This window comes from Gopherus evgoodei, chromosome 18, assembly GCF_007399415.2.
Source record: "Gopherus evgoodei ecotype Sinaloan lineage chromosome 18, rGopEvg1_v1.p, whole genome shotgun sequence".
In the NCBI taxonomy this organism is placed as follows: Eukaryota; Metazoa; Chordata; order Testudines; family Testudinidae; genus Gopherus; species Gopherus evgoodei.
Window position 1 is genome coordinate 15,268,209 of NC_044339.1, and position 18,068 is coordinate 15,286,276.

General features: G+C 46.7%; 1 protein-coding gene across 5 annotated transcripts in view; it reads left to right on the forward strand.

The window, feature by feature from the left end:
* Nucleotides 1-18,068, forward strand: part of PUSL1 (pseudouridine synthase like 1) — a 70,069-nt gene continuing 52,001 nt past the window's right edge. Inside the window, exons 1-3 of one of the 5 annotated variants that reach the window (XM_030537460.1) lie at nt 1-513; nt 1,623-1,808; nt 4,269-4,326. In XM_030537460.1, coding sequence (XP_030393320.1) covers nt 494-513; nt 1,623-1,808; nt 4,269-4,326 — 264 coding nt within the window. In that variant the 5' untranslated portion in view covers nt 1-493. The other 4 variants (XM_030537461.1, XM_030537462.1, XM_030537463.1 and 1 more) reach the window with 4 other exon arrangements.

Consider the following 18,068-nt stretch of genomic DNA (forward strand, 5'->3'; position numbering starts at 1 on the left):
CAACCTCTGGAGGCCCCTGCAAGCTGTCTATCTCCTGAACGTGTGCACCGACTTGGCTCCCCGCGTCGCTGCCTGCAAAATGCATGTATGAAAATCCAGCCTGGAAGGGGCGCGTGGTTCGGAGAGGCAGCCAGGGGCGAGCTGCACCGCCTCCCGAGAGAGGGAACAAGCCGGGAACCCCAGGAGAGCGGAGACCCTTCATTGCTGGGCGTCCCCGGGCAGAGGAGGCAGCTGGGCGTGCTGCCCTGCAAGGGGCCTGGTTAAAGGCTGGTTGCCGAAACTGAAATCTGATCCCCCCGCCAGCTCCGGGTCGGGCCCGGGTCCCGGCTGGAGAGGGGGTTTGCTCTGAGCTTGCAAAGCAGGGCAGGGGCTTGTTTTCAAGCAGAGACCGTGGGGAGTAGGTCCGTGTTGCTAAAATCCAGAGGGGGAAGATGTAACAGCAGCGTTCGTGGCTGCTACGCGAGCTTTTAACTCAGAGCCTTTGCAAACAGAGATGAATTCTCCCAAAACTCGGTACTTGGTTTTCTTTCAGTACTTTGGGACTAAATATAGGTAGGTGCTGTGGTGGTGGTGGTGATCCTCCCATACTGTGGTGTTGGTAAAACAAGCCAGAGGCCTTTACATTCACAGGGTGGGGTGTAGGGTGACCACATGCCCTAATGTTAGGGGATTTGTTTTATATATGCAACTATAACCCCTGCCCCTGGGAGGGGGGAAGTGTCCCAATTTTTCACACTTCCTATCTGGTCACCATAAAGGGGTGGGAGGCACAGAAACTGCACACCAGTCTTGAAGGTAAATAATTCATTGTATTTTTGATAAATATTAATCCCATTATTGAATGCATAGGGAAGGGGAGGAGAGCAGGAATACATCTACTGGGGATTAGAAATTGGAACTAGGACAAATCATTTGAGGTGGGGGAGATTTTGTCCTGGTTCTCTCCTCCCTCAAAGCCCTACCTGGAGTGAATGGGGGATGGGAGGATGACACATTTCCCTTGGAGGATAGAAAAAAGAGCCAGATTCTGATCTCAAATTGGTGTAAATGCAAAGTAATTCCATTTGAATCAATGGAAGTATTTCAGGCTGAGCCCTGATCCAGCGAATGGTCCCATGGGGGCTGATCCCTGCACCCCGAAGAACAGTTTGTAGATTACCTCTGAAGAAGTGGGAGGTTTTACCCACGAAGCTTATGCCCAAATAAATCTGTTAGCCTTTAAGGTGCCAATGGACTCCTCGTTGTTTTTGTGGGTACAGACTAACACGGCCCCCTCCTCTGAAGTTTGTAGATTGAGACTTATAGCAGAGTAACTTGGCTTGAGAGTTTTTGCGGATGTAGCTTTGTTGGGTAGGAGTGTGAAAAGAAGAGCTGTGTCACCAAAAGCTCCAATGTAGGTGCAGTTATAGCTAATTTTTGTTTGGGGAACTGGCATGTGCTATAAACAAACTCTGTTGCCAGTATTAGCTACAGGCAGATCCTTTCTAGTGTAGACAAGGCCTCAATGTCTATAACTTTCAGCCTGTCATTTCTACTTTGTCTCTAATGTGAGAATCAAAATCACTCACATGCAGGTCAGCGACTGTTAGAATAACCCCCAGGTTTTGTCCCCTGTTTACTAGTTATTTTTCGCAGTGCGGCACAAGGTCCCTGGCTCAAGAAGCTTCTGATCTCAAGCTCCAGTCCTGCAAATGCACGTTTGCGCGTTACATTCAGTTGCACTGCTCACTCGCAGTAGCGTCAGCGGGGTTGGGACTTTATCCTGAAAGCCTTTACCTTCTGCGAATCATCCCCAGGACTTCAGTGAGGTTGTCGTTATTGTTAATTTAGACTGCTGAGCAAACATTCCAGCTATATGCTGGGGGGGGGCTTCCAGACACTTAAAAAGCATGGCCTGTGGCCTGTAACTCTGGCTCATGAAGGTCAGAGCAGGAGAACAGTTTCAGTGGTAGCCGTTAGTCTTTATCAGCAAAAAGAATGAGGAGTCCTTGTGGTACCTTAGAGACTAATGAACCCACGAAAGCTTATGCCCAAATAAATTTGTTAATCTCTAAGGTGCCATAAGGACGCCTCATCCTTTTTGGAGCAGGAGAAGGATCTCAAGGAACTTTTGAGGGCAATTTAGGAGAAACATGAGCAGTAGGAGGGAAAAGTAGCTGAGAATGGAGTTTTGGAGAGGTTTAAAGGTGAGGACAGGTAGCTTGAACTTAATATGGAAGGCTAAAGGGAAAATCGGGGGTGAAATTTGGAGACAGGAGTGATGTGATCAAAACATTGTGGGAGGAAGGAAGGTGACTTTTGGCAGTATTTTGCGTGGATGGGATGGGGGAGCAAGGGGGTAAAGCAGGAAGACCAAAGGGGAGGAAATCTCAGTAGCTAAGGGGAGATCCTTGGCGTGGCAGTTCCTATGCAGGTGAGATGAAGGAGGCTGGAGGCCTGGCCAGGGAATGAGGAGAAAAGAGTGGATTGTGACTTCTGCAGTCACAAACCTTATGCAAAGTAAAATAAATTAATTTAAGCTTTTAAAAATGTAAAGTGCTGTATGTGACTGTTTTCCTTCATACTTGAATGATGCAGAGAGAAACAAGGCAGATAAACACATCTTTAGATGCAATAAAGGGGCCATTTAATTTTTGCGGGGAGAGTTTGAACATTGGATATGCCACGTAATCCGTTTTGACAGCTGAGATTGCATTATTTTGCTTTTCTTTTTTTCCCCCTTGAGTGAGTATCTTTAACTCTCTGCAAGACATTCTGTTAGGCAGACAATGAAAGCAGAGTAGAGAAGGAATAACTGAAATAAGATATGCAAATGTCATCTATTGAAACCATAGTCATAGATTCGTGTCTGCATCTGCTGCTTAAATGTTGTTCTTTGCCTATAATCAGATTAGGCCATTTATTATTAATGGGACAATTACTATAGCTGGAAGCCGCAAACTCCATGCTATGTGAATTGTTAAGAAGTCTTTGGAAAACTTTGATTCCTGTTTTTGTGTCCTCAATACCGTACAACACTTAACAGCTCTTGAAGTCAAAGGGACATAAGCATGTGCTTAATTGCTTTGCTAAATGAGAGCCTGACTAAATTAACAGCATACAGTAGTGGGAAAACATATATATAATTTTACTTCAATGTATAGTATTGGTGCCTGATCCAAAGCCCATTAAAGTCCATGGCAATCTATCTACATTGCTTGTCGGGGCCCCATAACTGTAGTATAAGGGTCATGGAACACTTGACAGTGTTGAATGCATTTGTCCTCTCAACATCTCTGTGAGGTAGGGAAATATTTTTACACCCAGTTTACAGAGGGAAAACTGAGGCACAGAGAGACCAAGGGCCAAAATTTTTAAGGGTATTTAGTTGCCTAAAGATACAGGTAGGTACCTAACAGGATTTTCAAAAGTGTCTTTAGGCATCTAAATACGTTCAAAAATCTCTCCCTCAGGGTATGTCTGTGCAGCCCGCAGCAGCCAGCCCCCAAGCCTGGGTCGACAGACTCAGGCTTACGCTATACACTAAAAATGGCCAGGGGAGGCAGTGCTGGGGCTCTGGCTGGAGCTCAGGTTATGAAGCCACCCCCGCATCCCGTCTGTTAAGCTTCAGAGCCTGAGTTCCAGCTGCAATGTCTACAGAGCAGTTTGTAGCATGGATAGTGCAAGCCCAAGTCTGTCGACCCTGGCTCGGTGCCATAGGCTGGGTAGGCATACCCTTAACGACTCCCAAGGGCACACAGGAAGTCTGTGGCAGAGGACGGACTTGATCCTGAGTCCCAGACCAGTGCTTTAACCATTGAACTATCCTTCCTCTTGTAAAGGGTTCTGGGTCAGGCCCATGCAGCGAAGGGGTGAGCCATGCCAGTGAATGCTATCAGCTCCTCAAATTCCCCCGAATCTTAAAATGGTTAATAACAAGGAAAGCCTCATCCTCCCTGATCTGAACAAGCAAACCCCATTCTTTGCAGGGGGAGAGCACCCTTTATTCCTGGCTTCCCCCCCTGCAGCCTGCCAGCTGGCTCGTACTGCTTTCTGCTTGCACGCACAGAAGTGGAAGGTAGCATTTAATCCTTCGTTCAGTTGTATATAAAGAATTCCTTGGATCTCAATCACAATCAGTCACTTGACAAAAAAGCTGACAATCCTTATTTTGCTGTAGCCCAGGTACGCAGCCTAAGTGTTACATTACAGCCTATGTGCAGCCATTGGCTGAAGGTTGGAATTCACTGACAGTTGCTAAAAACTGTTGTCTGTCTTTTGCTCTGCAGTGGTGTCATGGAGACGTTGACTGATCAGCCTATGCTCGGTGTCCAGAATTACTTGGAGGTAGGTACTTGGAGTGGCACTGACACAAACTGAAAAGCTAAGATTGCATTGTGGAACCACAGATATTATAAGGGGAAACACCTGTCCTTGTGCTGACCACTTTATTATTATAATAATAATAAAACCTAGCTCCTCATACAGCACTTTTCATCTGTAGATCTCAAAGCTCTTTACAAAAGAGTGCAATATTATTATCCCCATTTTAAAGATGGGAGAACTGAAGCATGGGGGCTGAAGTGACTTGCACCAGGTTACCCAGCAGTTCATTGGCATTATTGTTAAGGATTTGATCCAGGACAAGTTTTTCATGCCTTTTCTTTGTTTTTTGATGGGATGTGGGGGCCAGTCCTTGAAGCTGCTCTATGTGGGCAGGCACTTGTCTAAATGCAGAGTTGTGCTGGTTTATCTTGAGATTTGATTTTAAACCGGTTTGATTAAACTGGTATCCATGTAGCGCTGGATTAGCTAAACCAGTTTAACTAAATGGGTGAAAGTTTATGTGTAGACAAAACCTGTCTTACTATAGGACCTTGTGGCAGTCATCCAGCTTTTTTTCTGTGCCTGGTTTTCCCCACCTATGAAAGAGGTATTAAAATACTTTCCTCCCAGGGGCATGAGAGTGTTACTGGAATGATGTTTGTAAAACCTCCTCGGATCCTTGTATGGATGCGAAGCATTATTTCCAAAGCCTGCAAATGCACTTGTTAAACTGGCGCCACATTCCAAAGCCATGTATTTAATAGCTGTTGGCTATTAACAAAAACTCAGTTATTCCTATGGTATATTAAAATTAATGATTTGTGCTTAATTTTAATGTAAACACTCATAGAATGGTGTACTTAGCCTGTTGTCCCAGAGATGCAATCATGAACGACTGGTTTAATTTCAATGTCTGTTGCTCATGGTCATTGTCTCAAAGAAGGCAGCACTTTCACTCAGCCATTACTTTTCTGTAATCTCTGTTGGGAACTGTATCGAGGGAACATCTGGTTCCTAGATGACTTGACTAATGTGCAGGAATTTTGTCTGATGTAGAGGAATTTTGCTAATCATGCTTATATTGTTTAAGTGCATTCCTCTCCACAGGGTCATATGACTGTCCTAGCTAAGCAAAGCCATCAGAAATGTTTAATTTAATGCTGGATTCTTACCCTCCGTCCTCTCACTTAATTGACAGGTAGTGATAATCTCTCAGTTTCTACACAAGCAAAACCAAATAGATTCGAATTATAGAGACTTGATACTGGTTGGAATCTTCCTGGTAGAGCAATTAAAAGCGATCCTGTGTGTCTGCCTGTGTACTTACATAGCTCCCCTCACTGTACCTTGCAAATGTTAACTAATTTAGCCCCACAAAACACCTGTGCCAAAGTGTTGTTTTCCTCATTTTACAGATGGGAAGCTCAGGCCAAGAGAAATTAAGGAACAAATCCTCAAAGGTATTGAAGTACCTAACCTTTGTGGATTTCAGTGGGAGTTAGTTTCCTAAACACCTGATAATCTGGGTTTATGAGACCTGCCCAATGTCACAGAGGGAGTCTGTTGCAGAGCATAGGACTGAATTTAGCATCCCTGAGTCTCAATACAGAGCCTTAACCATAAGACCTTCTTCTTCTCTGCCTGGTCAAACTTAAACCAAAAGCTGGACTTGTAAGAAGAACTTTCCATGAAACCTAAGACCAGTAGAAATGGTTCTGAAAATTCCAGTGGAAACAGTTTTTGATTTTTAAGCTAAACGTTCCCCTGCAGAACTGCAATCCGAACATTACAGCATTGTGTTAGTGTGTGACACCCAAAGATGAAACTGACTAGTAACTGTAAACAAAAGTGAGACAAGGAGGGAGAGGCAATATCTCTTTCTGGTCCAACTTCTATGGGTGAAAGAGAGAAACTTACATACAGTTCTTTGCTCTCTAAATGCAAAAGCTTCTCTCTCACATCGACAGATGTTAGTCCAATAAAAGATTTACCTCACGCACCTGGTCTCTCTAATATCCTGGGATCAACACAGCTACAGCAACGCTGTATGTAAACAAGAGTGAAATTGGCTAGTTCATTTTCATTGTCAAGATGACAAGAAATGCAAAAATTGAGGAAGGAAATTTTGCCATTAAAAGTTCTCTCCAGTTTTAATGCTCTCAGATACAACTATTAACACACACAAACCCCACAAGGTTTCTTTATAAATGATTTCTATCCTGAAAATATCCCTTTTAATACACTGAATATGGGTTTGATCCTACAAACACTGTGAATAGCACCTAAGTTGTTCCATTAACTTCCAGGAAACCTCCCATGGTGGTCAGGACTTCTCTCTGTATCAATTGTTAACAGGATTGGGCTCTAACTGTGCAGTATCAGTGAAAAAAGACTTGTTCCTATGTCAGCTAGTAGAAAATGGGTCACTAGTACAGGTTACAGGATGAATGCTCTGCACATCTAGGCATTTTTGTAAAGTAATGCTAAGTTAATTACAATTCTGGATTGCGCGGCGCATCTCTGAACACTACCGGTGATTCCCCAGTCCCCACGAGTGGCTGTAATTAAAAGGAGACTCTGCTGTCTTAATTTACTTCTTGCAGTCGGAGTAAGTTATAAGCTAAAGTGAAACACATGCCTGTTTGTGTAAGAGATGAGATCTGAGCTGTCAGAGAGGTTACAATCCAGGCATCTTGTGCTGCAGCTGACTGCGCTTGCTATCCAGAATGAGACTCTCTCACGACTGTTTCTAGTCACTTCAGAAGCAACAGAAATGATGTATGGTTCTCATAAACTTTACTTCTGGAAAGATGATTCTCTGGCATGTTTCTGAGCTGGGTTTAGGCTTGCCAGAAGCAGAGATTAAACCATATGTTGTATTTTAGCCAATCTAGGTTCTGTGTGATGGCTTCCCTCACTGTAGTATCTGAGCATAGTATTCTTAGAGCAGCATGTTTTCTTATCGTCACCTGTGGGTTTTAAGGACAGTGTGCATGTCTCTGGGATAGTCTTTGCTCTTGCTCTGCTTTTCCTCTTTGGAGGAGTGTATATGTGTGGGAGGGGTGTGCAGGATGGAGCTGTGTGCAGTTCAATAGATGGTGTGAACCCATAGCGCAGAATCAGTGCCCCAACATGGGTGTCAGGTGGCGATACACTTTTGGAGGTGCTGTCCTTTTAAGATGAGATGGTAAACATGTACGGTCCCTGAAAAGAATGACTTGTGGCCATTAAAGATCACTCTTCACATTTTGCACGGGTAGAATTGTAGACCTGGATGTCCTGGTTAATTTTGAGCTAGGTTAAGAAATGTCTACCTAAAAAATAATTACCCTTGCAGCTTCAGCTAACAAGCAGTATTCTTTGCTTTCTGGCCAAACTGTTGCATTGTCTTTCTATGTGCTCTTAAACAGCTGCCATTTTTCAGAGCTGTCAGAGGTACCTGCATGTCAGTGATGGGTCAGATTACTCCTGGGGGAATTATGCGCCATTACGCACGTGCAGAATTTGTGTTCCCGCAGATTTCTTTGCATCTCTAAAGAAAAATGACTTTCTGATAGGGAAGCCACAAGAACGGTCATGCAACCTTCCCCAGCAGTACGCTTTAGGTGCCCGTGGCAGCTGGCAGAGATGCAAATCATTGCAGGGCATGGGGCAGGACTGGGGAAGACCTGGCTGATGGCTCCTACCCTGCACTGGGCTCAGCTGCTAGTCCCAGCTGGCTGGGGAGGATGGGACTTCCTCTTCCCTTGAATGGCATACAGGGCTGGGTCAGACCCACCCCCACATTTCTCACCCAGCTGAAGGAAGCTCTGCAAACTCCCCTGGTTCCCAGCTTCATGCACCCATCACTCCTCAGCTGCACGGGGAGGGATCTCTGTACAGGGAGCTTCTCTCCCACCACTGTGCATCCAGACCCCCTCATACCCAGACCTTACTGCTGAGCCTCACACCTGCTACACCCAGAACCCCCTGAGGAGCCCCACTCCCTCTGCACTTGAACCACCCCAATGAGCCACCCGGATCCCCACCCAACCGAGCCCCAACCAACTTTATCTGGATTGCCACCCCACCAAGCCCCAACCAGCTGCACTTGGATCGCCAGCATCTGGCCCTCCCCACACCCAGGCCTTCTGGCTGGTTTTCCCGGAGAGTCATGGATTTGTAGGATTGAGCCAGATCTGGGAACTTGACTGCGTGATGCCTGGTGGGATTCCATCACTGGTGGTCACTCTGATTGGTGCAATGGTCCTTAGAAGACTATGCGTCTGTGTATTTGCCATGCTTTTTTTTTGATGGTCTGTGTTGGCACTCACTGCTGTGGTAGCTGAGGGCTGTCTGTAATTCTGGTGGTGGGAGTTAGCGCTGTCCGATGGCTGGGGCATTGGTTTGGAAATTGGAAGACTTGGGTTTTATGCTCGCCTTTGCCACCCACCTGCTGCATGACTTTAAGCAAGTCATCTAATTTTAGTGCCTTGGGTTACCCATTTGCAAACTGAGGATGATAATTCTCGCATCCTTTGGCCGAGAGCTCTGAGATCTATGGCGGAAAAGTGCTGCCTAGGGGGCTAAGAATCGTAAGTCTAATTGGAGATCTCTGCAACACATATTTGTATTGCTCATTGATTTATAAAGCACCCACCCATCTCCAGAGACTGTATCTGGAATGCTGCGTAAATGTTACACAGAGCTGGAAAGACAGAGAGTCCAAAAGGTCGTGTATCCCATTTATCCTGTCCTCTGCATAGCATAGCACTGCTTTCCCTCCCTGTCCCATGCTTGGGGCTGTGGATGAGCTCAGCAGTTGTTTGCAACATTTGAGTGAGCAACGTTCTGTTTTAACAAGCAAATGGGTAGAATGGGCAATTTAAAAAAAAAAGGGGGGGTTAGATCAACGTATTTGGTATTGTCATTTCATGGCATTGGCATTTTGATCTCCTCAGCTGCACGCTGGCCAATTCATGGATAGGCTCGTTCCTTTCATGTGGTTGGATTGATGTCGGGCGCTGCTGAGTCGGGTTGCATTTATGAGAACCATATGGGATGTCTTAAAGGAACATTATTGGAAAACTTTTGGAGTCTGCAAGAATTTGTCCCCTTTGCTCCACCTTCTTGCAACCTTGAACTCCGAAGCACATGATGTTCTTCAAGCGATTGCACATGTCTGTTCCACTGTAGGTGTTGGTGTGTTCCAGTGCATGGTTATTGTCAAGTTTCTACCCCTTAGCAGCACTGATCAGGGCGGCCTGAGTGCCCTTTTCTATCTTGTGCACATGGTGCAGGCATAAAGGGCTGAGCCACCTCAGGTCTCCTTCAGTTCCTTCTGCACGTGATGGTTGTTGGAGTTCCCTGTCCTTGCTTCTGCAAGTCTTTTCTCAATACCTGTATCTAGTACCCGGGTATTGTTAGTGTCCTTTAGTAGCTAGCTAGTTTGTTATGGAAAAAACTTGTTTGTGTGGCTCTGGCACCCAGCTTGGGGACTGGTACCGGAGATGTGCCATGCTCTCCATTCTTGTGGCAAGGCTTAGCCTGGTAGTGACCCTCACCCCAGCTGCCTGAAGTGCTTGAAAGGCAGAGCAACCTGCTTAAAATATTTGCTGATCGAATCAGCACTTTGGCCTCCATCCGAGCCGTCTGCCTCGCTCTGGGTACCGAGCACCTTGGCGTCAATCAGCAGTGCACCTTTGGCGCTGCTGGGAGGAAGAGGCAGATCAGCATCACCGGTACCAATAAAGAGGCGTCATCAAAAGACTCGAGGAGGATGAACTCTTCCAGAGACTCAGGAGGGTGTTCAGAGAGGAGGCAGTCCCCAGAGCACACCTCTAAGCAAGGGAGTTTGACAACTCCAGGACCCAGTGCGGGCCTGTTGAGACTGGCTCCTGAAGCACCTTCATCAGCATCTCCTCACACCGCAGAGCGTCTACCCGGCACCGTCTCCTCCTGAGTCATTGGAGGCTGTGAGAGAGTTGTTGAACCTCCTGGAGCCACCGTCACCAGCACTTCAAGAGACTTGCCTGGCACCGTTGCTCAAGATACCTCCTCCAGCACCTTCATCTCTGCTCTGAGCAGCTCCACTGGATGCGGCTGTTCGGGTACCGGTGAGGCCGGTACTGTCTAGGGCAAGGATCGGCAACCTTTGACACACGGCCTGTCAGGGAAAGCCGCTGGCGGGCCAGAACGGTTTGTTTACCTGCAGCATCTGCCGATTGCAGCTCCTGCTCGCTGTAATTCATCGTTCCAGGCCAGTGGGAGCTGCGATTGGCCGAACCTGGGGACGCTGCAGGTAAACAAACCATCCCAGCCCACCAGTGGCTTTCTCTGATGGGCCGCATGCCAGAAGTTGCTGATCCCTGGTCTAGGGGAAAGCCACACATCCTTTCCTTGGCTGCTCTTTCTTCAGAGTTTGAGCCTCCTTCTGTGGCACTGATGGGTACGGCGCTTCATACTTGTTGGTCTCTGAAGTGGGTTCCTATATACTCCAACCTAACCAGTCCCATCAGGAGGGATATGCCACCTGCCTACCCTGCGTTCCACCCCAGCGCCAGCAGGAAGCTTACAGGAGGGACCTTTGGGCTAGGCATAGCTGGGTCCAGGGTTGTATCTGTGGCCCTTTTGGAACCTTGGGGTCTTCCCCCCGCGCGCCCCCCCCAAAAAAAGTCAAGAGCATCTCTGCAGCCATCTCAGCCGGCTCCATCTGCTGGGCATCAGGAGAATTATCACAACAAGCACCCTAGTGTTGGTACCAAGCAGAGTTGGGTTCCCTTTCATGAGCAGCTGCAAGAGGAGAAGGAACCGGACCAGCCCCTGGCTCCGTTAGCATCCTCTTCCTCATCTCCAGATGAGGCAGTTGTGGCAGAGCCTGTTTCTTCACCTTGGGGTCATTCTAAGACTACTCTGGAGCTGTTGTGGTGGATGACTATAGCTCTTGATAGCCACCTGGAGGAAGTCTGGGAAAAATCTCTCAAGCTGATGGACATTCTAACATCTGTGGCTCCAGCTAGAATAGCCCCATTTATTGGGAGAGCTATCTTAGAGCCTACAGTGTGCACGTATGTGGTCTAGGTTGCCAAACTGTGCCTTAGATTCCTTCAGGGCTGGATGGTGGTGAAGTGCTCTGCTAGAGAGCATCACATAGACATATTAGTGTAAACATGTTTACACTGCCCTCTCCTGGATGGAATCAGAACTGCTTAACTGTGTGCCATAGATCCTATACTGCTAACCAAGATTCTCCTTTAGCTCATGTAGCTGGGGACTGGTCCTTTGGAGCAGGAGGTTTTGATTCTATCCCCACTGTCACCATGAAGTTCACAAGTGATCATGGCATGCACCATAGTGACAATCCTGTAGCCGCAGATTTGTTCGTGTTCAGAGACCACCTGCATGAAACAGAGAGATGTATCAGTTTTGCAGACTAAGCATACAGAGATAGATGATGATTTAATATGTTTGGCTTTTTTCCCCCAGGAGATTAAAACTTTCTTTCTTGGTGAATAAGGCAACCCTTAAAAACTCGTATCGTTTCCAGGGATGGGAGCAAACCTAGAACCCAGATCTATGCATCCGCCTACCCCTGACTTCTCTAGAGTTTGGATCTAGATCTGAACACTGTGGCTTGGCTACGTCTCTTGTTGTTTCTTTATTAATATTGACAAGATATATAGGACCAGATCCTGCAGCCCTTACACATGGATAACTCCACAGCAAATGCGATTTAGAGGGACAAACCTTCAGCACTGAGGTTTTTAACCCCCTTACTCAAATGAGTAGCTGTTACTCATGCAAGTGAGCACCTGGACTTCAATGGGATTACTTGCATAAGGAAGCACTGTTAGGATTTGCAGTATCAGCCCGTTTAGTGCTACAGCTAGTAAACTGCACCCAGTTTGATCTCTAAAATGCAATAAACACACATCCAATTTATAAACCCCCAAACCCTGAGCTGTTGTACGTTGCTGCTGCTTTGTATTTTTCTCCCTGAATTTATGTGCAGTGTGGTGCTTGCTGTTTGGTTTGAATCGTCTCCCGAGTGTTCTGTTTCCCATCGCGCTGACGAACACTGCCCAGAACAAATCTTCCTGCGCAGAGCTCTGCACTGGCCAGCAGCTTTGTGCTCTATCCAGATACTGTTTCCCATGCAAGGGGGACTGGGGAACAGAGCTGCCCAGGACTGGGTGAGGCTGTTTCAGAACAAACTCCAAAGAAAGGAAGGTAGACACAGGAATGAGTCATCTGTTGTCCCTGTTTGAGTTGGATTGCTCCTCCAGCGATGTGGGCGACTGACTTTTAGACCCTTTCTTCCAGGCCTAGTGAATGTCTCTACTGTACTCTCCTTGCTGCCACAAGAACTTGCATTCATCACCCTAAGTACCGGGCCAGATCCTCAGCTGGTGTGAATCGGTGTAGCACTCAGTTGATGAGGCTGTGCTGATATATACCAGAAGAGGATCAGGCCCACTAATTTTAAAATGTACCCTCATGCCTCAGTAGGCAGCTGTGAGCTAGTGCAGCACATGGGGTCTCTGCACATCTGGTGCCTTATTGATGGAATTCTCTTCCACATGCAGTTTGCCCTAGTGCTTCTGTTTTGACCTTTAAAACCCATTTGAAAGCATACGTTTTCCCTTCTCTCTAATATGTCACAGTCAGAGAGGAAGCATTGTCCGGTGGTTAGAGCACACAGTGAGGTTCAGGGAGCTCAGATTTTCTCAGGGTGCTGCCATACATTCTCTATCTGGCTCTGGGCAGGTCACTTCACCGTCAGTATGTTCCCCAGGGGGTGAATGCTATTCTTTGTTCTCACATGGATGTCATTACAGGCGAGTCTCATCTTACTCTGGGATTACGTTCTGCTGTCAGCGCATAAAGCAAAAATCACATATAGTGAAAATTATATTAAGTGTAATGGCGGGCGCAATTGCCTGCGCTACAGGTACAGAATTTAAATTGTTGTTTTTCTCTTGTTTTTTGCTGACCGCGCAAAGCTGAATTCGCGCATGTTAAATGCACGTAAGATGAGACTCGTCTGTAGTTTGCAAAGCGCTGAAGGGGCCTTGGAGAGGTGTGAAGTGTTTTTGTAGGGCTTACCCCAATGTAACTGAGGGGAAACGTCACTGGAATCAGGAGAGTTGCACCATTGTCGCCAATAGAATTTGACCCTGCAGCCAGAGTTTCTGCTGTCTCTGTGGGTTCAATACATAAAGCATCGCAGTTAGGCAGGTATCGTGGCTGGGTGACTTCTGATGTCAGGGATAGAGCTGAGAGACCTCATGTAACAAGTTTACCAAGGAGTTTTTCTAACTGAGGCAGAAGGGTTATGCAACTTGCCCAAGGTCACTGAGCTTGGGCAAGTTGCATAACCCTTCTGCCTCAGTTTCCTCATTTGGATCTCTGAGATAATACCCAGGGGAGGTATTTGGGAGGCTTAATCAATATCAGTAATGCCAGGGTGAGTTCCTCGGATGTAGGTCTAAAGTGTTTTTATTTTGTCATCAGGCTTTTCCCTGAAATTACTGAAGAGTAAATAATGCATCTTTTCATAATTCAGTATGGGTGATATTAGCAGATTAGCATTGTGGGAATCGGGGGGAAACAAACCACCAGCTGCATAGAGGCTCAGAGGACAGCTGGATGGTCCAATTATGGGACACTCTCAGAAGTGAAGGGGTCATTTGTGAGTTGCTTGCAACTGGGGTCAGTAGTTCAGCAATGCACCGCACTGGAGAGATTAATTAGGACGTGCTTTCACTGAGCTATTAAAAAGGAATCTGGTGCAGGAGTTGCTTGTAATATCTATTAAAGACCACGTGGCTGCTGGGCTGCAGGGAAAATAGCTTTTAATAGGTCCAGTTTTGTTGTTGGTTATTCCTTGAATGTTCAGCACATAGATCCTTCAGTTTCCTCTCCAGAGAGTTCTGCATGGGAAGGACGCCTGCTGGATGGAGGCAGCTGTGAAAAATAGCCTTTCTTTGTCCCCTGTGTGTGTGTGTGTGTCTGTCTGTCTGTGAATTCATTGTTACTCATGTGCCAGTCAGTTAATCAGTCCTGCTTGGATCCTACAGTCCACTCTTCTTTTCCAGTCTATTCTCCAAAAAGAGAGACTTTCTCCCAGGCAGGGGGTGAGATCCAAACCTCAGCGCATGGCTCTCGCTGCAGTACCTTCCAGTGCTGTTCAGACACAGCCTTGAAAGGGGCTGGGGTAGGGATGGGGTGGGTGTGGGGATCCCGCTGAGTCCTCAGCCCAAGCAGACACAAATGCATACCAAGCCGAGTAGGGTGTTTCCCAGGCTCTAGCCCCGTTCCCCAAGTGTGAATCTGCTGTGCTTCTCCTGTGCCTGAAGACATCTGGTAAACCCAAACCCGTCTCCCTGCAAGTTTGCTCTCTCAATGCAACCTCAACATTACCATAAGTCGCTGAGCCACATGTCAAGGTCTGCTAAAGAAAACTGTTTAATTTCTGTCTGCTCCTCTCTGCTAAAGGGTAATAAATACAGATTTTCTTTGTTAATTGTAACCACATGTGCGCTCCAGAGGAAAGGCCTAGGAAGAAGAAAAGGCTCGGGTGGGATGTGTTCTGGTTCTCAGGCCTTCCCCCTGCAGTTCAGTTACATTTTTGTGCTCCTCTACATCCTTTATAATGGTATGTTTCTAAGTCCAGAATCCTCTCTGCTAAAATAGCAGGAGCTTGGAAGGCATTGCCGAGTGAGCGGTTAAAACTTTATTGACTCTCGGTACCAAATTGAAATCTAATAAAGATCACTACTTGGTCTCCTCTAGGGGGGAGCCAATGCTAGTCATTAATCTGGGTTTCTCCTTTATTTCTTTTTCAGCCCATCTCTCTGATCTCTTTCCCTCCCCCTCTGTCCTGCCCACTCTGGCTAACTGCCTTACTCTCTCCCTAGGGGCCTGTGAACGTGAGGCTGAAAGGTGTGTTTCCACAATGAGGTAGCGAACATGCTTTGAAAACTTGAGTGTAGACGGGACAAGTTGTGTTTTTAAAATGTGTAAAGTCGGTCCTGGTGAACCCTAAACTCGTACCCACTCATGTTAAAAAAATAAAACCTGCCCTGTCTTCACTAGGGTTTTTAAGAAAACGTATTTCATCCTAGCGCGGGCTCGCAGACACGCCTAATTAGCTGCATTAGAGTCTCTTAATTAGAGGACACCACATTAATGACTCATTTATCAGGGTTTTTCTTTACTTTCCCAGTAGGGGGCTGTGATATCGCACCTGTTTGCCCCATAACAAAAGGCTGGAAAAAACAAAGGAGGAAGGAGGAGAGGGGAAACAGCTGTTGCTGGGGGCGGGGGGAGTGGTGGGGAATGAGAACTGAAATCCCTTTCAAAAGGTGTTTAATTCACTGTGGAAGCTGCTGTGGTGCAGAACCTTGCAGCTATTAAAGTACTTCTGCTACCCTTAGTTTAAAAATGGTGATTTTTAGTATTATTGGGTATAATTTTTAACTGTCCCGTCCTGTGCACTGCCCCCCCCCCCAATCTCACTTTACAGCTGCAGCGCTATTCAAGGGCGGTATGGGGGCACTAATAAAATAATGTTGCCCGTAGTCATTTTCATTTTAGTCTTGCTGTGACTAACGTGCTAGTCGTGTTAGCAGGACATCGCATCAGTGCTAAGCTGACTCTCACTAGGAAAGAGAGGCAGTATTTTTAAACAGGAGCAGCCTGATTCTGCGTTATGGTAACAAACGTGACCAATGACTAGAAGGGTGTGACTTGACTCCGTACGGTTTATCCCGTCACTCGTATCCCTGCGTGTGTGTCCTTGCATCAGCTCCAACGCTACATGTGTGTATTAATGGGGAAGTGCCTTGACCCATGGGCGTTAGCATTTATTCGTGAGACTAAGGAAATGCAGGAGCTAGGTGCTGTGTTACTGTTGGTCTGATCTGTAGGCCTCTCCTCTGATCTTAAGAATTGATGGAAGCCTATTGCTCCCTTTATGGATGGGAGGAATCTTTGGCTTGAGAGATTTTATTCAGCTGGGGTCTGCACTGAAAATGAAAGGGTGAACCCTGCAGCTGCTAAAGCAGGGATTCTCAAACTCGGAGTCGGGGCCCCTCAGGGGGTCATGAGGTTATTACATGGGAGGTCGTGAGCTGTCAGCCTCCACCCCAAATCCCGCTTTGCCTCCAGCATTTGGTATGGTATTAAATGTATAAAAAAGCATTTTTAATTTATTAGGGGGGTCACACTCAGAGGCTTGCTATGTGAAAGGAGTCACCAGTACAAAAGTTTAAGAACCACTATGCTAAAGTCTGGTAGCAAAACTGCAGGGGTGCTGGATCGCTCCCTCGGTGCTGCTGATGTGCCTCTTGAGTGAGTGGTTTCCATACTCTTTTAGGGGTGTGTGCATAGAGTCAGGCTAAGATCAATAGCATTGTAAGGAAGCCTAGGGCGACCAGTGGTTTTCACCCTCTGATCTGCAGACTCCTGATGGTCCACAGACTATGTGTAAGATTTCCGAAGGGGTCTGCACCTCCATTCGAAATGTTTTAGGGGTCCGCAAATGAGAACAGGCTGTAAATCCAGTTACTTGCCAATCACAGGATAAGCTGCTGGGTTGCACTTAAACGCTGGGCGCGTTGACTAAATGTCATGTCTGAGCTATGACTTAAAATGCAAATGGTTGTCTTACCTCCATTTGTAACAGTCAGTGAGAAGGGGGATGGATTTGTCCACCTGACCTGCCACTCTGCTAAATGCCATCTCTGCTCAGCCAATCATACTTCGTACGGCATTGTGGGAAGAGTGACCAGGGCTAGGGAAAATCTAAGACAGCCATATCTTGGTGGGAAACTGGATTTAGAATCTGGCTCACCCTAAAGGGGAAATCACCTTAGAATCATAGAATATCAGGGTTGGAAGAGACCTCAAGAGGTCATCTAGTCCAACCCCCTGCTCAAAGCAGGACCAACCTTTACAAAACAACCAGCCAACCTCCTCTTCTATCTTCTGTTCTGTCTAGGTTTTTATACCATCCTCATCACCACAGTGTCTGGGCACCTTCCAGTCGTGCATTAAGCATTGTTACTAACATCTGTTGTATGTGATTCCTTCTTCCCTGATGACAATTGTATGAAAAGCAATGGCCTGCATCTACAGCGGTGACTAGGGATTTTGAGTGCCTCCATCTTTGGGTGTCCAGCCTAAAGTACCTTTTAAAGGGGCCTGATTCTCAGAGGGCAAACGCACCGTACTGTCTGAAAATCAGTGTCTCAAACTGAGCCCCCAAAATCACCCTGTCGTGTTTGAAAATTGGGTATTGTTTTGTTGCTGGCCTCAAAGAGACAAAAGCACCCACTAGTCTGCTTTCTGCAAGGGGCTGAGGCCTCTGAATTGGACTCCCATTGATGTCCTTGGAAGCTGATGGACCCCAGCCCCTTGCAGAATGGACCCCTTGATGAGAAACGGGAAAACAGTATTAAATATTTGCCAGTGACAGAGCTGGCTGGTCTTGTTCCTGCTCAAACAGTCAGAGGCCAGTACTTAGCACTGAGTCATGGTGAATGTGCAGACAGCTTGGAGTGGGGAGTGCTCTTTCCCCTGGTGTATAACTGTAGAAAAGGAAGTTTCAGAGGAAGAAGCCGCTGAACAGATGCAGGAAGTCCCGTTTGCTGCACGTGCTCGCGTTAAATGTGTACAATTGATGCTCTACCAAAGCAAAGGTCTGATCACTTCAGTGGGACCAGGCCTATAAATATGCCTCACTTCTGCTCCCGTTGATTGCCGTGGTGCAGGAGAAGGCA